General features: G+C 32.6%; 1 protein-coding gene across 1 annotated transcript in view; it reads right to left on the reverse strand.

The window, feature by feature from the left end:
- Window positions 1–25,877, reverse strand: part of CDC5L (cell division cycle 5 like) — a 45,348-nt gene that overhangs the window by 3,276 nt on the left and 16,195 nt on the right. The window contains exons 6-14 of the mRNA XM_074310770.1: window positions 25,060–25,278; window positions 21,526–21,670; window positions 19,758–19,946; window positions 16,542–16,690; window positions 15,035–15,197; window positions 13,694–13,858; window positions 12,858–12,938; window positions 11,409–11,654; window positions 6,390–6,587 (exon numbers count right to left, since the gene is read on the reverse strand). Coding sequence (XP_074166871.1) covers window positions 6,390–6,587; window positions 11,409–11,654; window positions 12,858–12,938; window positions 13,694–13,858; window positions 15,035–15,197; window positions 16,542–16,690; window positions 19,758–19,946; window positions 21,526–21,670; window positions 25,060–25,278 — 1,555 coding nt within the window. The remainder of the gene's footprint in view (window positions 1–6,389; window positions 6,588–11,408; window positions 11,655–12,857; window positions 12,939–13,693; window positions 13,859–15,034; window positions 15,198–16,541; window positions 16,691–19,757; window positions 19,947–21,525; window positions 21,671–25,059; window positions 25,279–25,877) is intronic.

Raw genomic sequence — 25,877 nt, forward strand, 5'->3', positions numbered from 1 at the left:
AAAAATTTGGAACACAAAGTTTTGCAAGGGTGAAATGTTGAAAATTAACTTTGCATATATTTTGAAAATAAAAAAAAATTATAATTTAAAAAAAAACCTTACTCTCAGATATTCTACGGTTTAGATAGGTGTAGTGTTTAACATGTGGATGTATCTGTTTTAGTGGACATATGGATTTGCTTGTTGTTTTAGGATTTTTCATGGAAAATGTTGGGAGTGTTTTCTCAGAGAACATAGCACAACAGATGCCAAATTAAATAAAGGGTAAAAGTTCACCTCCCCAGAATCTGGCTTTTCAATACTAAAGGTATATTAGAAGTTAGAGAGCCAGGAATAAATGCTTCCTTATAGCTGCCAAGACAACTCAGTGGTATTCAATTACAACCATTGCCACCTTCCATTTTAGAACAGTTAGACACTTGCTAACAAGCAAGTGCTGTGTTACTACCATTTAGATAAAGTATTTTAAACTTCAAAAAATAAAGATTTTTAAGGAAAAAGATTATGGCTGACAAAAAAAATTACTAAATATATTAGCAAAAGATGAATCATATAAATAAAAGATATCAAGTAGATGAAAAATACTTAGATATTTAGAATATCTTTAAATTTTTAAGCATTCTGAAGTTATTTAGTGAATGATTTTGTGAACCTATTCAACCAAACAAAAGCTACTCCTAGAAACATTAGTAGCAGATAAAAGTCTTGGACTCCAAGGCACAGCTATAGATGCTTATATATATTGTAAATGCAAAATATTTTCTGACTTTCAACCATGCAACATTTACAGAATACATTATCTGCTAACATTCAGCAATATTTGTACACAAATGTATATGTGTATATTTTACAAGCAGGATACATTACACAAACACACACAAATTTGTATTTTATTTTGGAGTTAATGGTGATCTGTTCAGACTTCTTGAGCAGGAGAGAGTTAGATCTGGTCTTTAAGAAGATCAATCTGGCAGCTGCACTGGAAAAGTGGAAAACACAGAAGCTATTCTATTTGTGATGCCTCTCTAAAAGGTTGAAATGTAACTCAATAAGAAAATTATTATTTTGGACAAACTTTTTTCTATTAGAAACTCTAAAGATTCACATTCTATGACTGATTCTCCTCCCATCCCCCCAACAGATTTCTTTCACCTTCTATTCATTCTCCATCCCAAAATGATGTTATACAACTGACAAGAAAATCAGAGAGAGATTATTACAGGTAAGCTTGCAAAATGATGTATATAAATGAAAACAGATGAAAAAAGGGAGTGAGGTGAGCTGTATAGCAGCACCTGTGTCAGATATTCATGTGTCTCAACTATTCTACTTGAATAACAGGATTTTAAAGTGAGTATCATGGCTCTGTATTCTGAAACCATTCATGATGCTCCACAGTAAGTTACAATAAATCCTCTACAACTACTAATACCACACAAATGCTTTCTATAGTCCCTGTCAACAACTCTCTCACTTTTGTGGTTTTGTGAACTGTGTATTCCTCTGAAGGCAAAGATGTATCCATTTAAAAACATATGGATCACCATTTGGTTTCAAGGGGTAAAACAAAATTTAAAATGTGTTTTACATATTACATATTTATAAGTTATTTCTGTAGCATGCCAAAAAAGTGCTTCAAATTACTTAATTTCTTCTAAAGTTATAACATTAAGGCAAATAAAAAAATTCTTCAAGTTAAAAGAGCACTTATTTCAATTAATGAACAAACAAGTAGACTGTAAATAACCAGAAACTTTAAAAATGTGTTCATCTTGGATAGCCAAATTTTCCAAATAGTTGAGGAGGTCGCCCTTTTACAAACTAAAATTCTTTGTATTTCAATTGTTTCGGGTCTGAATCTGAAAATTTTTGTTGTTGTTGTTCAGTCATTGCAGTCATGTCTGATTCTTCAAGACCTTATTTGACAAACTAAAGAAACTGAAGTAGTTTGTCATTTCCTTTTCCAGTTCTAGAATTACATTGATACTACCTAAGTGTCTAAGGCTACATTTGAATTCAGGACTGCTTGACTCCACGCTTAGCACTCTATCCATTGGGCCACCTAGCTGCCCATATAATCTAAATAACACTCCTCTATTTCCCTAACCAATGTCATTTTGCAAAAGCAATCACAATATATTATCACCAAACCTTACCACAAGGGGGCTGCTGACCATACCTTAAATGTTGTTTGGCTCTTTGAAGTTAAACAGAATAAATTCCTAGTGCTCTATTCTTGGCAAAAATAAGAACACCAAGAAAAGTTCTGAGGAAAAAGAAACATTCCAGAAGAGATTTTTTTAAATGATGATAATTGATGGATCAACTAAGTCCTCAAAAGTAGAAACAATGCTGCCACCAGAGATGCAAAGTCAGAAAAGCCTCTGCAACATGCTCTAAAATACAATCTCTCCTATGGAAGTAACTGCTCCCTATGTATATCTTCATTTGTTTCTTTTTTAAAGGAGGTTGGACTAGATGGTCTTCTAAAGTGCATCTGGCTCTAACTCTATTTTATAATGTAGGTTGATGTGCCCCAAACTGTTTTCCCACAACCAATAAACATTAGGTGTACCCTATGTTTACCCTGCCTTTGTAAAATAAGAATTTAATTTTTCTTCAACAACTAAGGGTAATTATTATGAATACCAACTGTAAGACTGTCCTGTATATATCACCTGGGGCTATTTACACCACCATTCAATAGGAAATCATTTGCCAGTTCCTAGCTGGCTTTGTCCAAGCAGCATGCCTTATCTGTCAGTAGAAATAGTAAGAGCACACTGTGTGATTTTTATTCTGCCATCAATGGGCAATCACCCTTGAATGTCCAACCCTCATTTTCTCAAATCAATGTCTCAACCTCCAAAAACAAAATCTTTTAATTTACCTACTAAAAACAATTTTTTACACAATTTCTTTTTTAAACAGAAAGAACTGAGAGAAGAAGAGTTTTAGTGGTCTTTTTTTCTTCACTTGTCTAAAGAGAGTCGGAAGTCATAATAGACTCCCATTTCATTGTTTCTCAAATTCAGAAGCAATATTTCTGATGAAGTACTTGTTCATTATGTCTAGTTTTGAGGTTTCACCAGCTATGTGAAACTCACTGTCTGGCTGCAAAGCTCTTCAGTGCAAGATCCAGATTAAAACATAATCTGGAAATGTTTAACAAAATAAATAAAAATTTAATACAATATAATGTTAATGTGTATTTTTCAAAGTCAATATATAACTGCAGGGTTCTGTTTCTATTTGAATGTGATTCCAATGACCTGTATTTCAAACTGGGTGCACCATAGAGGTTCCTTAATCTTCAAGTAAATCTGCACTATGAATCATAACCATATTTGAAATACATATTACTTCCAAAATATTTATGTTACTTTACTTATATTCAAAATAAAAATAAACATTTTAAAACCAAATGTGAAAGTTCTAGATTGACTATACTATGTTGTGTTTCACAATAAATCAGTACTCAAGAACTGTACAATACCATCTTATTCAGAACCATCAAGGAGTACAAATTCATTAAATGCCAAATCCAATTATTATACATTCACAAATTTATCACTATTTCTTGCATTGAGAGGAAGAAGGGGGTGGGAATGAGGAGAAACAAGGAGGAAAAGGGGAAGTATTATGAAGAGAAGGGAAGGAGGATGGAGGGAAGGAGAGCATGTACAATGTCCAGGGGCTATAATCTATAAATCTGGTGTACTATACTTCATCAAGTGAGTATTTTATACATACCCTACTTATTTTTCCAACCTGTTCAGAAAAAGGATTCATAAGAAGGGAATTGCTAGGTCTCTTGGCACAACAGTTTCCATGAGAACCAAGCAAAGAAATTATCACACTGACCCATTCATACAAAAGGAAAACTTGGGTCTTAATAATAATGTTAAGATAACCCTTTTACTCAAAAATTGTTCATGAGTAATTAGGGCAGCTTTTTATATTTTGGAAGGTTCTATCTATAATAGTTACCTCACCCCACACTGTTGAGTCATTTAACAATCCCCAAATCACCAGTAATTTTAATAATTTCTAAACTACTAGCATCCATTTAATGCCAAAAATTACACCTAATTTGAGCTCTGTAAAAATTTCTGGCTCAAAACACTATGGGCTATGGATTCAAGACTACAAAAATTCCAAAACTACAAAAATAATTTATAGAAGGTAAACTTTAAAAGAAAGGAAAAAATAAAAAGTAGACAACTAAAATCATCAAACACAAGAAAGGAAAAGTAAATTGCCTTTGAATCAATTTGAAAGTTTTTTCATTATCATCCTGTTTGTCAGATTTTATTAAAATAAAAAACTCTAGGGAACCATGGGCAATTTCATTTTCTATGTAAAGCCTAACCCACTATATGGAAGATGTCATACTGAAACATAACAAGGAAAAAAAATTCAAGAAACTCATCTTTGCTAAATACAAGCTGTATGACACAAACTACATTAAAATATTTACTGCATTTTATCAATGCTGCTACACTAGAGCTATCAATGTGCCAAGTCTTAAGAGTTTACATAAGTGGCAAGCAATCCTTGCAAGAATAGCCCCAACTCAGCATACCATGAAGTTAACAACCATCTGAACTTAATGTTTGTTGTTGTTTTTTTTGTTGTTGTTTTCTTCTGTTTAATGGAACATTTTTCTTAGAGAATGTTTCTGACTTTATAATAGAAGGCAGAAGAGAAATAGGATTTTTTATATTCTTTGTGCAGATAATTTTGCTATAAAAATTCCATAAAGTGAGAGGTGACCATATAATTCAGGGACACTATAATGGATTGCTGACTATGTTATCTTAGTTGCAGTATTAAGATCAAACTCTATTCCCAAAAACTCAATGCTACATATAATGATGTATCTTCTATAAATTAACCCTGCCAGTAAAATTCTGGAAGAAGTATCACTTACCACCTCTAAGGAAGGACTTTAAATTTTATAACATGTCATAATTTACTTTTCAGCCAAACTTCCTTAAATAACAATTTATATACGCTTTCAAGACCTTTTAAATTTAAGGGCTAGACCTAAATTCTGACTATTAATCTCATTTTAGCATATGCTAGAAATCATTTCACTGAAAATGATCAACAAGGAGAGAGGAGGAATACCAAGAATAACTATGATGTAAAAAACAAAAAATACCACTAAAAACTTATTTTTTAAAAAATGAAATCCACATAACAGAAAATAAAGTTCACAAATCAACCAACATTTTACTATCACTCTTATAGTAAAGTAAAAATAAACACAGAGCAACAGTACACCCTACTGGAAGAGATATTAAGTACAGCTTTAGTATTCAGTTAAATGTAAGCAATGAAGACCTTTAAAGTTTGCTTTGAAGTTTTCTTCATGAAGAAACCAAATTTATGCCTCCCCCATCATCATATCCACTCTCTTAGAGCAGATCTCTCTAATTTTTAAGTGTGATGGGTGAAAAGACAACACTAACAGGGGTCCATAGACATATTTTTATAGAAAACAGATTAAAGATTCAGAACAGTTTTCAAATTAAAAATATATTGCTGTGATTTATTCCCAAGAAATAAAATTGTTAAACTTGCCCAGTGGAAAAAATAATAATTTTAGCCCTAAAAAGTAAATCTTCACATACTAATTGTAGAACACTTAACCTTTCCTGTGAGCAGTCTCTCTGATCTGAGATCTCAGAAAAATCCACCAAAAAATCCACCATCATGAACCTCACAAGCAGTCAGTCTGCTGTCCCACAGGTTGGCACACCACTGGCAAAAAGCCAACACAGCTTCCGGAATTCAAAACATTCAGTTTATATATAGAAACCACATGCTGTGAAATTCCATTTGATACATTCCAACTTATTTCACAGACATGTAAAATCATTAAGCCATAACCCAGGTAAAGCGTCTCTGCTCTACCACTATACCCTAGAGTTTGCGTAAACTACTACTAGCAAAGGGAGCAGCTTTTCAATTTTGCTTTATTGGTACTAGGAAGCAAGCCTCCTAAGTACAGACATTTCCGTTAAGAGGAAATGCATGATTCTTGATCCTAGAGGAGGGCTTTCCATTGGCCCTGAAAGTGTCCAGAGTTAATTCCACTCAAACCTAAATGCTACAGACTTACAATGGGCCTGGGTAATACCCTGAGGTCCCATCAATTTTTCTGTATAATTACTAAACAAGGCCAAGGAGGATTAGGAAGCTATTCTGCTTATTTCTTTTTGGCAATTATTAGAGTATGGGCATGATAATCTGTTTTAAATTTAAAACATACTAAAGTTCTCTTATTCTGAATCTTTCAACAACACTAAGATTTGGCTTAATAGGGAATCAATATTATAAAGAAGTCACATTTAACAAAGAAGAAAAAAAAGGATACTAACCTCAAGTCTCTTTTCAAGAGATTCAATCCTGTCTTTTTTGCTAGCCAAGTTGGCTCGTGTGTATCGGCTCTGCCCAGGTAAATATAAAACTTGACTGTAACATTCTTCCCACACTTGGTTATAAGCTTCATTGGACAGCTCGCCATGGCTCATTCCTTGCTTTACTACTTCCATCTCCTGTGTCAAAAGGTCTTGAGCCTGTTTGTGGTAATAATTTAAATTAGTAAGAACGCCATGAATACCTGCCATCACCAAGTTTATAATGAAAACTTCATTAAACTTTAATTTATTAAACTTTATTAAGGATTAGGTTTCCAAGGCAAGGCAAAACTTGATAGAAGAAACTGTATAGTTGGACAAAATGAATTAAAGAGGTCTATGAAATCATACTGATCAGTGATTAAAAATTTTAGTCAAATGCCAAATATCCATGTCCCCTTTCCTTCTCCTGTCTCCCAAATCCTTTCATTTCATTTATATCTTACAGACTGTAATAAATACTGTGAATCAGAATCAAGTTGTGGTTTTTTTTGTTTTTTTTGTTTTTTTTTTTTTACTGAAATATATGTCTCTTCTTTGGGAATATCCTCTGGGCTATCAGAGCATAGAGTCAGGGACACAGGACAAATTTCAGTAAGCTTAGCCTCTCTTATCAACTGTACAGATTCTGGGGAAATCTGCTCAACTCCACCATGGTACACTGTCAAAAAAGGCAGTCCAGACTGATATGTTAAAGTCTACCTTTGCCTATATGGCTTTTTGCCAGTATGATATATTGCTGATAATAAACTGGCAATTGTCCTTTGAATAATGTAATAAGCTTTAAATCTTGCTGGTAATATAGGAAAATATAAGCCAAAAAGATTTTGCATTAAGGAAAAGTGACCATCATTTAAAACCCATATTTAAAGTAAAATAAGAGAATATATTTAGAGTATGTCATTATTTTTAAAAACATGGCCTATTTAATTTTTCTAAAAGCCTACTTTTTCCTCATTCTTCTAGTTAAACTAGCTGAAATTTTTTGCCACCATATTTCACATGTCAAAACTCTCTGAACCCTGTCAATTTTCCTCATCTGGAAAGTAAGGGAAGAAACCTGGAATCAATAATCTTGAAAGCTTCCATATTTAAAAATCCATGCAATTAAAATTAAGAGGAAAGAGTGGGAGAAAATCTTTGCAGCAAGAACCTGCATTTCCAAGATAAATCAGTTCCAAAGAATTGATTTAAATTTAAGTATATGAGCCATTCCCCAACCAAAACGATTCAAAGATAAGAAATGGCAGTTTTTAAAGGAAAGATTTAGGTTATCAATAGCCATAAATGCTCCAAATGACTAATAGAAAAATGCAAATTGGCAACTTTATACCCATCAGAGGGGCCAAGTTAACAAAAATATAAAATGAAAAATGTCCCAAGAGCTGTGGGAAAACAAGAACATTAATGCATAATTGGTAAGATTGTGAATTAATCCAATTCATTCTGTAAACAATTTGTAATTATGCCTCAAAAGTCAATCAATAGCATATTCCATTTGATCCACAAATATTACCTCCTAAATCAAAACTGATTAACAAAAGAAGAAAAAACCCCCCAATATATTTTAAAATATTCACAGCAACCATTTTTATATTATTATCTTATATTTATATTAATTTTGTGGCACATGAATGAATGGAATGCCACTGTGCCATAAGGAAAGATATAAAGGGATGGTTTTGGTGAAATCTAGGAAGACTTTGTCTTTTTTTTTTTTTTTTTTTTTTTTTTTAAATTAAAGCTTTTTATTTACAAAACATATCCATGGGTAATTTTTCAACACTGTCCCTTGCTAAACCTTGTGCTCCAAAATTTTCCCTCCTTCCCCCCTCCCCTAGGTGGCAGGTAATCCAGTAAATGTTAAATATGTCAAAGTTAAATCCAATATATATATATATATATATATATATATATATATATACATACACACATACATATTTACACAGTTATCTTGCTACACAAGAAAAATCAGATCAAGAAGAAAAAAAAATTAAAAAAAAAAAAATGCAAGCAAATAACAACAGAAAGAGTGAAAATGCTATGTTGTGGTCTATACTCAGTTCCCATAGTCCTCTCTCTGGGTGTAGATGGGAAGACTTTGTAAACTGAAGCAGAGTGAAATGAAAAGAGCAAAGATAACAATTTATGCAATCATATTAGTAATCTAAAAATAATCAACTCTGAAAGATTTAGAAACTGATCAACACAATGACTAAGCCATGATTTTCAGAAGGCTGATGATGAAGCATGTCACCAATCCTCAGTGACAAGAGGTGATAGATTCAGGGTACAGAATGTATATTTTTGGAATGGTCAAAAAAAAAGAATCTGTTTGGCTTAACCATGCATATCTTTATAAGGATTTTGCTTTTTCCTTTCTTTTCAATTAGAAACAAGAACCATTTTTGTTCCTTGCAAAAAAATAAAATTTAATTGCCAAAAAAAGACACATAAAAATAAAAAATTATTTCATTTTTAAAAGGTTCTTTCAGGCTTAACTAATTTGTAATGATGTGATAAGCAATCTTAACCTCTTAAGATGTTGAGCTTTATAGACCATCTAATCCCAAATTCTCATTTTACTTAAAGAGTAATATAACTTGCCCAAGATCAGAGAAAAGTGAGAGCAGAGCCAGACCTCACCCTCAGGTTTTCTGGCCCCAGGTCCAGTGCCATTTTCTCCCATATCTCACTATTACCAGCCTACCCACTATTTACCCAGATTTGATCCTACTCATAGCGTATCCTGCTCAAACATCATCTCTGCCAAAAGGCTCATCTGATTCCTCCAGATTAAAGTCATTACTTTCTTCTTTAAGTTATTTTGCATATCATACAACCCTCTTATGAATAAAACTTGCTCACATTTTGTGCTGCTATTATCTGTGCTCAAAATATGGTGGAAAGAACACTAGCTTTGGAGCCAGAAAAGCTGGATCCAAATCACACCCCCAATACTTACTACTGTATGGTCTTGAATAAATCCCACCTTCCCAAGTCCCAGTTTCTTCATCTGTATTTGAGTTCTAAATCTATAATACCATGTCTTTTCCATACAATTATATTTTACAGCTTTACAAGGGCATGATTATCTACTTCATCACTATCCCTCACTGCACCATGACCTATACATGGTAGATGCTAAATAAGTATTTGTTGGATTTGTTTTTATTAATTAGATAAAGAATGTTAAATTGGGTGATGTAAGTAAAAACAAGAGGAGTTTATAAATGGAAGAGATCAAAATAGTGCACTAGTAGATTATGGAACTGTTACAGAAACTTAGAAGTCTCATGATCAAATAGAGAGGTGTGGGCTAGAGGATAATATAGTTTGGTAGAATGGAAACTGAAAAAGACTGCTATTTAATGACTGATCTTGACAAGAGGATTCCTGTTCAGCTAAACTAGTAGTCCCATGAGGTGCTTTTAAATTATAAAATACCATGATTTCATATCAAAATTATATTAACATCATATCTCATAAAAACTCATAATTAAATTTTTGTGGTAACGAGAAAAGGCTCAAATTATCTATAAAAAAAGAGTTTATTAAAAAAAAAAAAAAGGTAAGCAAAGAGAAAGTATTTCATCTATTTTGAAAAAATAATTTCAAAAACACTAGAAAAGTGATAATTACAAAATACAAATAAACAAAAAACACACAAAGGATTAGTAATTAGAACCAAGTAATTAGAAGTAGTTAGTTCAGAATAACAGAAAGTTCTTGTCCTTGCTGTACCACCATTAATTTGTGTGGCCTTAATAAGCAAGTTACTACTATTCTAAACTTCAGTTTCTTTACCTAGAAAACTGGTAGGTTGGATAAGATGATCTCAAATATCCCTTTTAAATTTAATATTCTATGTTCACTACATTACATTTAAATATTATACTACTGAAAAAGTATTAAAAATATAACTTTCCCCAAGAACCTCTACTAGTCAACACTTTAAGCTGAAGTTGTATTAGTCTACATATTTCATTTCTTCTCACTTCTTCTTCTTTTATGATCTTTACTCAAAAAGAGCTAATTAATTGGTTATTGGAATCCTGGTCCAAATCTCATTCCCATTTACTACAAAATAATGATACAAAATAAAAGAGCAATCAGAGCAAATTAGCCAGAATCTATTTCTCATAGTCTTTTTCCCTTCCTTGATCCAAATCCATGCTTAGAATGCTACTTAAATATTTTTATGTAAAGTAATTATAAAGACTGACAGGATGATTTCTAATAATGGCTACTTTGTCAAATCAGGAAAAACAATTAAAATGGGGGGTGGAAAGGGGAGAGGAAAAGAGGGAAGGAATAGAAAAGATTTACACAAGGAAAATTGCAATTTAAAAAAAAATCTTCGATAGAAGAAATTTGAGTAAACAAAATTATAAAACCTCTGAAATAGCATGAAATGTGCTAAAGAATATCTCTATGTGCTTACCTCTCTCATCACTGAATTAGCAAAAGTTTATTGAAAGTCAAGTAGCAGCACCATTAAAGCCCAAGTAACTAATAGCAGTAAGAAAAATTATATAATAATGGTAATCTTTCTTCACCTACCACACTAGCAAGGCTCAGAATTTGAAACACATGTCAAAAAAATCATTATTTTATCTGGTAAAACTGCTACTCTCAAAGATAGTAAATTTTCGTATTTTGTAAGAACATCTAAGTTTTCTCACCTCCTTGGCCAAAAGCACCTAGTTAAAAAAAAGTTTTAAGAAACTCATAGGCCCAATTCTGCAGTCTTCATTTATTCTAACAAGGGGTGGGATAATAACAACTGAGTAAAAAAAGCTTCTAAAATTGCTATTGAATAATAAGCAGTTTACCTCATAAAACAACTTCTCTTTATGCTTATAATAAACACCTAGGTTCTGAATGAATTTTTCAATTATTGGTCAGTATGTGAAAATGATCAAAATTCATATATATAATTTGTGTATCAGATATAAAAATATTCCAATTAAACCATACCTTCTTCAGTTCATCTTTGGAGAATTTCTCATAGGGGTTGTGTTCTAGATAAGTTATATGCTCAGTACTATTATTTCCAAATCCTACAGTTTTCCCCTTTTTATTTCCAGCTTGTTCTCCATAAGGATGATGCAGAAGATCATAATGAAGCATTGTGATCATTTCTTTTTTAATCAGTTCTTCACTTTTCTGTAGGTCTGTTAGTGGTGGTTCTACATTTAAAGGTCTTAGGATAGTTTCATTTACCTAAAATTTAAAAAAATAAAGGAATAAACTGATTAAACAGTCAATTACCAAATACAAAGAAAGTTTATAAAGGAATATTTAGGCTGCTATTGTCCTAGTGTAAATCAAGCAACAAGTTTTTCCAAATTTTAAAGCATTTCTTTATTTGTATAATTTCTGAATACCAATGAAATATATTAAAGGACTAAATTGACAAGATGTCAAAATTTCTTAAGCCTATATAGTACAAAAATGAAATAATTTAACTAGATAAAATTATATGGGCCAGGTAAAAAATTGATAAATTATATGAAAAGGATGGATATTTACATTAAAAGACTTATTCATTCATTCAACAAGCATTAAAGCACTTATCTACCAAATTGTGCAGGCAATGGGTTACAAATAATAAAATTATTTTCCTGTCCTTTAGGAGCTTATACTCTCTTGAGAGAAAACAGTATTTATATAGAACATTTAATACAAAATAAATACCAAGTAATTTCCAGACTTTATATTCCCTTGGGGGAAAAATTTTTGACAAAGTATGTTCAAATTAACTATCAAATAATTTCTAGAAGAAGACAAAGAATAACAATCGCAGCAATCCTGTGAAAAGCTACACCAGAAGCAAGCTTTAAAATTATAAGGATTCAAGGCACAGGTTAAGAGGCTCAGACTATGCAAAGGTAAAGATGGAAGGCTGAGTACAAGAAACAGCGCCTAGGCCAGTTTGGCTCACAAACATTAAAGATATGGAGTGTACCGTGTAACAAGCTAGAACATAAAGCACACAACGAATAGATAGCACTTTGCAACAAGCCTGGAGAAGCAGGCTGGCATCAGGTTTAAGGGAAATCTATATTTGATTTAGAGAAAGAAGGGAATCATTGGAGCAGCATGTGGTTATCACTATTTGGTGACTGTGAAGAGAAAAAGACTAGAAAGAAGAAACAGAGTCTACATTTAGGGAGACTAGAAGGCTCCTGCCAGGAATTCAAAAGAATTGATAAAGACTTGATCTAAGGTATTTACAGTGTGAGAGGAGAGAAGAGGACAGACTTAGGATATGGTAGAGATCTAGGATATTGTGGAGAATCACAACTTAAAAAGGAAATGTAAGGGAGAGGAAAAAAATCAAAAATGGCTCCAAGGTTGAAGGGTGGTATCCTCAAAAGAAACAATTTAAGTTAGGAAGAAAGATTGGCAATTTTAAATTCTTACTTCTGAAGGTCTTGGCAGATCCTTCTGAACAGCTTTGTGCATTCGTTTTAATTCCTTTACACGTTCTGCATCTCGGATAGCCTAGAACATTTAAAAATACTCATTAATTCAAATACAAAATAATTTGACATTTCCTAATAAATGTGAATTGAAAAAAAAAATCTATATTTCTATATATATCCTTACTTAGTTTCCAATCTCTAAAGCTATAGAAAGCATTCTAAGTTTGAAGTAAGGCAATCTCTATCATTTTCTCTTGAGACAATAAAGCCCTAGATATTAAACACTTTCAAATATGTTTCACATTTTTAAGACTAAGGAGGTGCTTCCATCACCTAGAATATTTCCTAAACTGTTTTGAGTCTCCCATCCATTAAATATTTTTCTTTCCTGTACCAAAAAAATCCTAATCTTTAAGGAAATATAATTTATCATTTCCATTGATGACTTCTCTTTCATCTCAAAAAAATCTTTGAACTACTATTTTCTATTGAGACAATAAAACCTTAGGAATTGAGCTACTCTCCAACATCAACCCCAATCAAAATGCCATTCCTTAAGATATAAACTGTGAACAAAATACCATTCATAAAGACTCATTTCAATTTCTAAAATGAGTTGACTATACATCAAAATAGACGGGGATATTTATCATAAAATTAAATTACAAAATTCCATAAAATAGAGATAAATAAAGACATGATTTTCTACCATTTTCACTCCCATCTAAACTCCCTAAGGAAAAGTCTAAATTCCAGTTATTCAATATGAGAGCCAAGAAATTTCCTAAACCTGTAGAACATAGACCACAAACTATTTTCTTACACAAATGTTACCTGCTTTCGAGCATCTACATCAGCAGCATCTTCTACGTAAGTTTCATCAATTTCACGGTCTTCTAGCTCCTTTTCGGCATTTTCTGGGAGAACAATCTCAAAGTCATTCTTGGGAGCAGGAAGGCCCATCAAACCTAAACGGAGATGTTCTCGAGATTCTCTTTCCTGTTGAAAATAAATGAGATCTTTTGAAGTCATATATGGATCAATAAACAATCAGATTCAACATTTCTCCAAAGAGAATTATTAACTCAATGTTTATTTGATGAGTAAGGATTTCCAAACCCTTAAGGTTGTCCTTAATTAAAACATCCTGGATGTTATCTATAAATAGATGATAATGGAACCCAAAGGACCTGATAAGAACATCAAGAAAAACTAGATAGAGGAAAGAGGGAAAGAAATAGGAAAGTCTAGAGTCTAGGACAGCCTTGGAGTTCAATCACATAGCAGGGAAGCACAGAATGCAAAGAATACCATAAAAAAAGAACAATGTCCTCTGTATTACTACCATGCTATGCAAGGCTACTTTTAATTGTGAAACATATCTGAATTTTTAATGAAAATCTGATATTGCTAGATTATTAATAGGATAAAGCTAATGAATTACAAGAAGGAAACTATTTCATATCTTTGAGATAAAAAAATTTAACAAGTCTGGAGTTAAAGCATGGTGAGGTTATAAATTTTAAAAATCTGGTAACAGTTAAGACAAACTTATAATAATAAGTTAATTAAGGAAGTATAAAAAAAAAAAAACACATGAATTGTGATTGTCCCAATCAGCAGTTTCATGATTTCTCCAGCTTTGTTCAACAGCACAAGGAAAATGGTGAGTGATCCAAGGCTGAAGCTTGGCAGAGCAAGTTGGTTAATGAGGGAACAAAGGATGCAAAAGAAGACTGTGTATATGTGTGTGTGATTTTGCACCTCAGAAATAGAGTTTGTAGCTTTTAAAATTTCTGCATAGCATGTCACAAAGTAATCAAAAGGATATTATAGATTTCACTAGTAAATATTAAGACAATACAACCCATTCTTTGAGCTAAAATTATGTCAAGATTGGGCTTCTTCCTAAAAGTATTAAATACAAAAACCAAGGAAAAAAGACAAATAAGCAATTTAACAAATAAGATGACAAGAAAATAAGTTTAAATATTTTTCTTCTCTGGTTTCTAAATGAAGATTTTGAGATATTTTTAATAAGGCTAAGAAAGAGAAAAAAGTCCCATTTTACAAATTTATCCAAAGCTTACTACTCATAAGCTCCAATGATGAAAGAAGATGAAAAAAAAAAAAAAAAAAAAAAAGATGAAAATGGGATCTATGTTTGTTTCTTACCATCTGCTTCACATATGAGGGATCATTGTAATCTGCCAATCCCTCTTCAGGGTTTATGTTTAACTTGTCCCTTAGAGGGGTTCTGCCTGGGGTAGTGCCAACAACAGGTTTAGGAGTCATCCCACCTCGAGGAGTCAATCCTTCAGCTCCATGAGAAGGAGTCCTGGCAAAATTAAAAACACAAGTAACCCCATACTCTCATAATGATGATGCTTGCAGAGTTCTTTCACATATATTGCATAGGAAAAAGGAGAGAAATAAGAAAAATCAGTATTTGCAAAATTCATATTTCCCTTCTCAGTGTCAAATAAGACCTACAGAAGAATAAAAGGAATAAAAGCTCAGTTACATGATTAAAATTACTGTTTCCATCTTTAAATTTTAGTTAACAAGTTAAGGAAAGTTTTAAAAATAAAGCAAAAAAGAAAGGAAGACTTATACTAACAAAATGCAACATGTTATAGGTCTCTGACAGCAAACCTTACAGTACCTGAAAATGAGGATATTATTCACTAAAGAACATTATTCATTGCCTCACAAGCTTTAGTTGGGGATACAAAAGATGCAAATATGAAAAAGGGGAGTAACAACCCTTCCAAATCTTTCACAAAAGGTTTATGCAAGTTATTTAAGGGGCAACCAAAGAATAGCTGACAGAGTGCTAGCCCTAAAGCCCTTACAAAGAACTGAGTTCAAATACTACTTCTGCCACCTATGAACCGCATGATCAAGCAAGTCACTTAAAATTCTCAGTGTTCTTACAACAGTCTAAGACTATAAATTGCAGAAAAAATACAGTTCCTAATTAGCAGGAGTTTCCTCTTCTAGGAGCTCCCCAATTAATTAACCCTGTAAGGATGCAACTGTCTATGTTTGCAAAATCTGTTAACTTACAGAGTTGTAACAGATAGAAATATATTCCTTATGTCAAGTAGCCATTAAGATAGCAAATACCTAAACTGATCAAACTAAATCTCAAAAGCAATTCAAATGAACCACAAGTTCCAATTCCTTTTAAAACAACATGTCCTTAGCTCTACAATCTCTCACTGAATTTTTTCTCCTTTAAAAGATAGCAACAACCCATGTTCTCAAAAAAGTACCTGCATGATCCTGGACAAGTCATTTATCCTTGGGATTTAAAGTTCCTAATCTAAAATGGGAGCAGTGATAATGCTTGCACTACCTACTTCCCAACTGTTGTAAGGGAAGCACATCATCCATTGCAATGAACCAGAGATGTAGAAGTTTTTTTGGAATAATGCACCAAACTCTTCCATTTTAGCAAAAGAAAATGACTATGAGAACAGGATAAAACACTCTGTAATTAAACTCTGAAGGGTTACTTATGCATTTGGGTAGGTACAAAAGCAGGGAAGATAAAAATTAAATTAGTTTGTTTTCATTCTGCATCTATCTCAGTAAAATAAAAAATTGTCTAATCCTTAATATTTAGAGGATTTTTCTCAACTACAACATGTCCTGTAAGCATAGTACATACCCATACCTGAATGGAGTAGACAAGACTGTGTTTGGTGTCTGAATGATCTGTCGTTGAGGAGTCACACCAGAGAAGTCGCTCTCATGCAATGGTGTATTAAGACCACCTTTCAGTGGGGTATCCACATTGGTAAGAGCCATCAAGTTCTGTGCTTCCTATTTAACAAGAGGTTTAAAACAAGCACGTTTCAGACATTTTTGGCAATGTAAAGGCAATTTAGAAGGGAAATATTTATAGAATGCATAAGCATCATGTTAACATTGTTATTGGCATGAACAATTCTATCAAAATCTTTATGTTCAATTAAGAACCCTGGGATGTGACAATGTTTAGTATTTCAGTATTTTCTTTCAATCTACTACGTACAACAACAGAAAATTTGCAAAAAATGTTTTAGGTTTCAAGTCATGCTTTTGTATCCTAACCTATAATAATCACAAGCCAAAACCTTTACAAGTTGCCAGTTCACCAAATAATGATGAATGTTGGAGGGAATGTGGGAAAACTGGGACACTGATGCATTATTGGTGGAGGTGTGAAAGAATCCAACCATTCTGGAGAGGAATCTGGAATTATGCCCAAAAAGTTATCAAAATGTGCATACCTTTTGATCCATCAGTGCTACTCCTGGGCTTATATCCCAAGGAAATACTAAAGAAGGGAAAGGGACCTGTTATGTGCCAAAATGTTTGTGGCAGCCCTTTTTTGTAGTGGCTAGAAACTGGAAAATGAACGGATGCCCATCAATTGGAGAATGGTTGGGTAAATTATGATATATGAATGTTATGGAATATTATTGTTCTGTAAGAAATGACCAACAGGATGAATACAGAGAGGCTTGGAAAGACTTAAATCAACTGATGCTGAGTGAAATGAGCAGAACTAGGAGATCATTATACACTTCAACAATGATACTGTATGAGGATGTATTCTGATGGAAGTGGATATCTTCAACATAGAGAAGAGCTAATCCAATTCCAATTGATCAATGATGGACAGAATCAGCTACACCCAGAAAAGGTACACTGGGAAATGAGTGTAAACTATTAGCATTTTTTGTTTTTCTCCCCAGATTATTTTTATCTTCTGAATCCAATTCTTCCTTTGCAACAACAACAACAATAAAATTTGATTCTGCACATATATACTGTAACTAAGATATACTATAACATATCTAATATGTATGGGAATACCTGCCACCTAGGGGAGGGATTGGAGGGAAGGAAGGGAAAAATTCGGAACAGAAGGGAGTACAAGGGATAATGTTGTAAAAAATTACCTATGCATATGTACTGCCAAAAAATGTTATAATTATAAAATTAATAAAAAAAAAAACAAGTTGCCAGTTCACTTTATAAAAATAGAAGCATATTAAGAATTCAAATGTACTAACATTAAATCAGAAGATGCACATTTTTTTTAAATCACTCTCTTTTTTGACTACTACCAGTGTTGTTCCTTGCAATTCCTCAACACCTTAGTTCCAATCCAGAAGCCTTTGTGCTGGCCATTCCACCTTCCTGGAAGGTACCTCACTGCTACCTCCCAGAATCCTTTGTTTTTTTTCAAGACCATCCGAGATATGAAGCCATTTCTGAACCATCCAGCAATTAGTTCCCTCTCTCCCAAAATTACATTTTACTTACTTTATATAGATTTTTCATATACTTTTCATATAAATCTCCCCAATAGGATGTCAGTTCCTTGAGAACAAGAATCATATCATATTTCTGTCTTTGTATTTTTGCAGTTATCAGTTACTAGCACATAGTAAGCATTTAATGAATGATGATGGATTAATAAATTTTTAAGAGTTTTGATGAATCTGATAATTTTCTACCATTTATAGATAACTGTACTGAATATCAATTGTAATGTATGTAAACTGCTTAACTGATTCAATTCAAATCAATAAACATTTGCTGTCTATAGATACAGAAACAAAATGAAACTGCACTTGAGAAGCTTCTATTAGGGGAAACAACATATGCATAAAAAATAAAATGCAAAAAACCCCACAAAGTAATGTCTGAGCACTAGCAAACAGGGGTATTGAGAGGCTTCCTTTAGAAGGCAGTACTTGGACTGAACTTTAAGGGAAGCTCAAGAATCTATGAGATTTGCAAACTTCAGAATCTTTAGAATGATCACTGAACTTTTCACTTTGTAAAAGTAACCAAAATTCAACAGATTGCCTATACCATAATGTAGGCAATGTACATTCTTATTCCACTTGACTTTTTCATACATTGATCATTAAAACAATCTCTTTTTGAGTGGTCACAGATCTCATTAACATTATAATGTAGTGTTCAGAATCATTACATTATCACTACATAATGAAATCACTACAAAATCATCTGAAAAAGGAATATGATCATAACATACACATACACCAACTGGTATAGGAGGGCCTCTAAGATGAAATCTGTTGTACCAACTCTTGCACTTAGTTAAATGAATATTTGTAATAATTTTTAAAAAATAAGAGAAACTTAAGTTTCTTGTTTCTCTACACTTCTGATCCAATTAAATGACTAAAGCTATGATCTGCTACAAAGTACCATCTATAAAATAATGATTTATTCTTCTCATTTTCATCAGAGATATTCTCAAAATGTACACATACCACTTTATCACACTAACAAAAAGAAAATTCACCCCCAACTTTCAGATTCTTCTAAGATTCAAAATGGTTATGTAACTGTAGAGGTCAACCTATTAAAAAAAAAAAAAAAAAAGGCAGCCAGAGACTTGAATTTCTAGGGCTCCTGATTCCTGCTCCATATTCCCATATCCTACTGCCTTTCTTTTTTGAGCCACAAGCCCTACAAATACAGTTGGCCAAAACTACTGAATAAAAACTGTAAATCTGGATATTTTTTAAGTATTAAAATAAGTGTAATCATTTTTTTAAAAAATGAAGTTCATATACTTTAAGTAAAATTGATTAAAAGGTATTTCTCTTTTATAAAGTGAAATTGTAATTAAAATAATATTTTTAAATTAATTAATTTTAAAATAACTAATCTTTTAATTTTTAGTCTGAACTAGACAAAGAGGCAAGGGTCTAAAACTGTGATTTCAAAAACCCAATCTCTAGCTACTTGCTCAAAAGATAAGATTTAAAAACACAAAAAACAAAATATCATGCTTTATTTCATGATACAAAACTATCTATCTGCATTATTATACTGTACAGTATAGGTTAAATATATTTACCTGCAGAATTCGATCTTGGGCAGCTGGAGTTTTGGGTGTCCTCAGAGCAATACTATTGTTGGTGACATTATATTCAGACAAAAGAGTACTGGAAGCAGAATTCATTATGCCAGATTCCTCTGCTGTTTGACGTGCAATTTCACTTGCTTGGCCAACTTTTACAACTTCCTGAAGTTCTGCATCTGAAATCTGAAAGGAAAAAATCAGTAATCTAAGTAATATAATGTTTAATCCCCAAACTAGAATAGCTTTAAATTTACAAGGATTAGTTCTAGAAAAGAACATGGAAACAAAAATATATTTTGCCATTATTTTATCATTTCATATCATATCAGCTTTAAAAAAAAAATTTGTAAATAATTTGGAATTTATGGATTTTCATTTTATTTGACTCTTAATTTTATTGATGGTGCCTAAATTGACCATAAGCTTTTTCTGTTTAGTTCTAAAAGTTTTCAAATGATAAATTCCTCAAAATGTTTATTAATATATTTAGGCTCATATATAAAGTTGGAGGGTTTTTTTGGAGGCCTACCTTAGCATTCTTAAATCATTCATCTATATACTTGAGTTTTATTTTTTAATTTCATTTGTTATTATCATCATTCTGCTAGCTTTAAATCTTAAGTTATTCCTCTATACCCCCCAACCCTTTGAAAAGACAAGCAACAGGCTATAAATTATACACATGTGAAGTCATAAAAAAATCTTTCCATATTCCTCCCCCCCCCAAAAAAAAAGGAAAAAAAGAAAAATGTCATAAAGTTTTAAAGTAAACTAATCTACCAACTCTTTTATTTCATAGATGGAGAAACTAAGACTGAATGAAATAAGATGACTTAGCTGATCATCCAAGTAGTTAATGGTAAAGATAGTATTAAAATCCAGGAGTCTTTATATTAGTGTGAGAACTGCAAACCTATCTCATGTGATGCTAAAGTTAGTACACTTTGCACTGTCACACTAAATATGACACAGCTAATTCATGCTCCTGTAACCAGCCCAAAAGCCCAATGTGCCCTGCTCATGTGCATATTTTTTTCACTTGGTTCTCAAGATTAAAATATATATATACATCCTTCACTAAACATAATATATATATGTATACATCCTTCACTGACAAATTAATAGTATTTTAGTTCTCTTTCCACCACTCCAAAAGTACTCCATTTACCTTAGCTTCACCAACCATAGGATGAAAGCTCTGCTTCATTCTAAAATGGCTATGCAGAGAAAATATTTTATGGAGCTAAGAAATGGTTTTTTGAGGGTTGATAATTCTGAACAAAATTGGATTTTCCTTGGTATTATGATGCATTTTTAACCAACCATTGCTCAGATGAAATACCTCAATCGGAGGCAGTAAGAATATGGGAGAAGTTAACAAAACCAGCAGGCCCACACCCCCAGAAAATATTCAGTTTTTTTCTCAGATGAAGGCAGAAAAAAGGCAAAATACTTTTCTAAAGATTCAAACCATGTTCTAAGACTCCTGCAAGTCACAGCATTAGCAAGGCTGTGTGCATCTATATGGAAGTACCTGAAGCCAGAAACAAGTAAATATGTTTCTAGGGCTCATTGGATACCACAAGATTATATAGCATTTCACAGTAAGTTCTACAATTCTTTTCCAGGAACCTCCAAGTTTAATAAGACAATCGATAAGTTTAAAAAAAAATTTTAGGGAGCTTCCACTTTGGATATCTACTGCACAGGCTGCAAACATGCAATGGTTAACATAATGAAAAAAAAAATTTCACAATTTTACCTGAGGTGCAGGAAGTACTAATTTGCTTCTCTTTTTAGTAAATTCTGATACTCCACTGGTTTGAAGAATAGCTGATGGCAAATCAGACTCCTTTTTTCTTTTCAAATGCTGTTTGTCCTTCTTCCTATCTCTACTTTCTTTTTCACTGTAATAAAGTATTAAGGAATGAAAAAAAGGGGGAAAAAGAATTAAATAATTTCCTAATTGAATGATGATACCAAAAAGCTGGTTGTCAAAAGTCAAAAAAGTCAGGAATAACTTTTCCATTGTGATATATATTGTTGTCAAACACCTAGTCAAATCAAGTCAATAAGCAATTTTTTTTAAGCAACTACTACATGCCAGACACTGTGCTCAGAACTGAAGATACAAAAGCAAAAGTAGTCCCTTGTCTTCAAGGAGCTCACAGTCTAATCCAGAAATAGTCTTCTATGCTTATTTTGGAAAACAAGATTCAACCAAAACAGAAAATGAACAAAAAAAAAAATTCTGCCAGCAAAAAAAAATTTTTAATAGCATAAAGTAAGTAAAAAAGCTAAAATGCCACAAGTCAGTAACATCCCTATAATATACTCTCAAATGGATTTTTCTTAGAAAGGAGGAAGGTTTAGAGATACAATTAAATTGGTGAGGGCAACTCCTGAGGAGGAAACTCCACTTATCAATGCATTGTCAACAACTATTCTGCAACATATGGAATTAGAGTTGCCAGGACTTGAAAAAGAGAAGTGATTTCACCAGTCATAGGGACAGCAAATGTCAGAAGTAGGACTTGAATCTAGGTCTTCTTGACTCCCAAGGCCAATTTTCTAGCCAATATACAACACTGTCTGTCTTGATTTCTTTAAATGTGTCATTTTAGCAAGAATTAAACACCATCAAGAAATTCACAATACCAAAGAACTTGAGCTAGAATTAAAAAATAACATTTTAAAGATCAGGAAGCTAGGAATATGCTATTGCTCAACTGTCTCAATCAAATTCTAATCTTCCTGACCTCATGGAGACTTCTTGGCAGAGATCCTGGAGTGGTTTGTCATTTCCCTCTCCAGCTCATTTGACAGAGGAGAAAACTGAGGAAAACTTGCCCAGTGTCATACAAATAATAAGTGTATGAGGCCAGTTTTGAACTCAAAAAAAAATGAAGTCTTTCTTACTCTAGGCCCAGTGTTCTGTACTGACCCACTTAGCTGCCCCAGCTAATAATAGAGGAGATCACAGAAAGAGAGAGACAACTCCAATTATAGGAAATGGAAATAATTTTGCAGGAACAAAATTAGAACTAACATGTAAAGAAAACTGTCAAAAAAACTTGAAAAGGAAAAAAATTTTTGAATCAAATAGCTCTGAGGAAGGTCTAACATTCAAGACAAACAGTACAGATATGCACAGACCCACATATATTTCTGTATAATAAAAACAAAGAATAATAAGAGCCACTCCCCAATTGATAAGTAGTTATATATGAATGAAGAATGAAATAAAGAAAATTATTAACAATCACATCAAAGACTGATTCAAATAACTTACAATGAGAATTTAAAACTATTATAAGAGCCTTCTGGTTGGGTCTTCTTGCCTCAAGTCTCTCCCATCTTCAATCTATTTTCTATTCAATTGTCAAAAATAATTTCCCTAAAGCATAGATCTGACCGTCACCCCTAACTTAAACTCCAGTAGCTCCCTATTATCTCCATGATTATAAATAAAATACTCAATTAATACCATTCATAACATGGCAATACTTCTTGTTCCTCAGAAAAGATACTCTATCTCCCAAAAGTCTTTTCATTGGCTATCTCCCAGGCAAAGAATACTTTTCTTCCTAACTACTATCTCCTGACTTCCTTGACTTTCTTCAAGGTTTGGTTCAAATCCTACTTTCTTCAAGACGCCTATTTCTGTGAAATTATCCCATGACGAAAGAATACTTTCTAAAATTATTTTCCATTTACACTACATATTTTGAATATACATAGTATTTTCATATTATCTCTCCCAATAGACAGTGAGCCCCTTGAGGTCAGGAACATATTTTTGCCTTTATATCACCAACACTTATCATATTAAGTACCTGCTGAACTACACACTGAAATAAACACGAGATTTCACCTCACACTTAGCAAATTGACAAAAACAACAAAAGATTAAAAATAGTCAGTGCTGCTAGGACTGTGGAAAGAGGCACAATCATGTGATGTGTAAATTGTGTCTCCTTTAATCGTGGGGAGTGTGGGGCACTGATGTAAACTGTGTCCCCTTTAATCTTTGGAGGGGGGAAGGGTCGGAAAGGAATCTTTGGGGAAAGGGTGATCTGGAAATCTCAAACCCTCCTGGCCTCTGAGAGGGACCCACCCTCCTATGGAAACTCCCAGATTTCAATTGGAAATCTTGGCTTGGAGAATGGTCAACTCCTATATTGAGTTGAAGATTAGTTGCAGCTAAGGGCCAGGACAAACCAAAGGCCTATCAATCAATCTCTGTTAATTCTTAATCAGGAGTTTGACCCTCTAAGAAAGCTGTTTTCTTAGCATAAATATACACATTTTTGCCACAAACCTCCACCTTGTATTCATTAGGGCTCTCAAATTCTTTCACAAAACCTGCCATTGGCCAAAAGGGATCCCATTTCTGTTAAGGGGATCTCTCAACCTTCAATTCTCACACATGTATTACTGATATAACTATAAATTGGTACAAACATTCTAGAAAGCAATTTGGAAAACAGAAATAAGGTTAATAAAATGTCCAAGTCCTTCCACAGTGATCCCAGTGCTAGGTATATATCTTAAAGTAGTCAATGGTAAAAAAAAAAAAAAAAAAAAAAAGAAAGAAAGAAAAAGAAAAGATCCATAAACATTAACATATTAAGAGCAACATTTTTTGTGCTAAAATAATGGAAATAAAGAGAGTAACTACAAATTGGGGAATGGTTTGGAATACTGTTGTAGCATAAGCGATGATGACTATAATGGGAAGACTTTGTAAAGTGAGCAGAACCAGAAAAACAACATACATCATTATATACAACAACGTAAATAGAACAAAAAAATAAAACTGAATGTTGTACAATTATAGTGAACAAAGCAGAAAAGTGAATGTATGTCACTCTCTCTCTGCAGAGGTAGGAGAAAGGGGTATAGAATAATGTCTATGCAGTTTGGCTCAGATGAAATATTGATTAGTTTTGCTGAGCTGATTCTATATTCCTCTTTCTTTAATTCTTTGTTATAAAGACCAATTGCGTGGATTGGGGGTAAGAGATGTTTGTAAATGAAGGCAATATGATAACAAAAGATAATCATTTTTAAAAGAAAATAGAGGTATGTTAATTATAGATATGAAATGTTACATATGATTCCAAATATGATTGATTCAACTTGGAAAGATGCTTTTTTGTCACTTAGTTCATTTGGTTCTACTCTGTTAAATGGTTAAGTTTTATATAAGGTTTTACTCCTTTTATCTGAATGTCTTTTGTAGCAGTACCACTTTATAATGAAAATTTTTTTAAAAAATAAAAAGGCTACTCACGATCTTAACTCTCCATCAAGATCTTGTTGTCGTAATTTCTTAAAGTCAGCATCAAGTGCCTGATAATTTTCTTCAGATGTATCATAAAAACCTGGAGCAGGCTTTTTTTCAAATGGAATTTCTGCATTATAATCTACTCCTCTTTTCTTTTTCCTTTTCTTCTGAATTTCTATGCCAGCTGCTCGAAGTTCTCTTCTCTTTTGGAGGGCAGCAAGGCGCCTGAGGAATCAGAAAATGATAAGAACAAATTTTCCTTCTAGCATTAAAAAGGAAAGGCATTTCCAAAAAGTTAAAAAATAGGAAGAGCAAATTTTCCTTCTAGAATTAAATAGGAAATCATTTCCATAAAATTAAAGGAAAAATCTTAACATTTAGTTAGAGAAGACTCTCTTGTTAATCAGAAGAGTTTCTGATATGTCAGTAGTGCCTCATAATTAGCAGCCATGTCAAAACATAGGGTATCTTCTAGTCATAAAAGTATGAGTCACAAAACTGTCATCCTCTTTTTGAAAGTGTTAGCATACCGTATAAATAACTAGCAAAAAGTAAATTCCAAGCAATAAAAAATATTATTTCTGCTATGACTTCAAAAACTCATTATTTCTGTAATTATACTGCTTATTCAATAGGAAAAAAGTAGGATACCTTCAAAGTATTAGGACAATGAAATTAAGGGCTAACAGTAAGAAAAGATGAACAATTCTTTAATATTCAAGAAATAGTAAAAAAAAAAAAAAAAAAAAAAAAGGACAATATTTTCAATGGGTTTGTGACTATTTTGGTTAACAAATGACTCTCAGTAGAAAAAAAAAAAAAGA

The sequence above is a fragment of the Sminthopsis crassicaudata genome, chromosome 4 (genome assembly GCF_048593235.1).
Source record: "Sminthopsis crassicaudata isolate SCR6 chromosome 4, ASM4859323v1, whole genome shotgun sequence".
Lineage (NCBI taxonomy): Eukaryota > Metazoa > Chordata > Mammalia > Dasyuromorphia > Dasyuridae > Sminthopsis > Sminthopsis crassicaudata.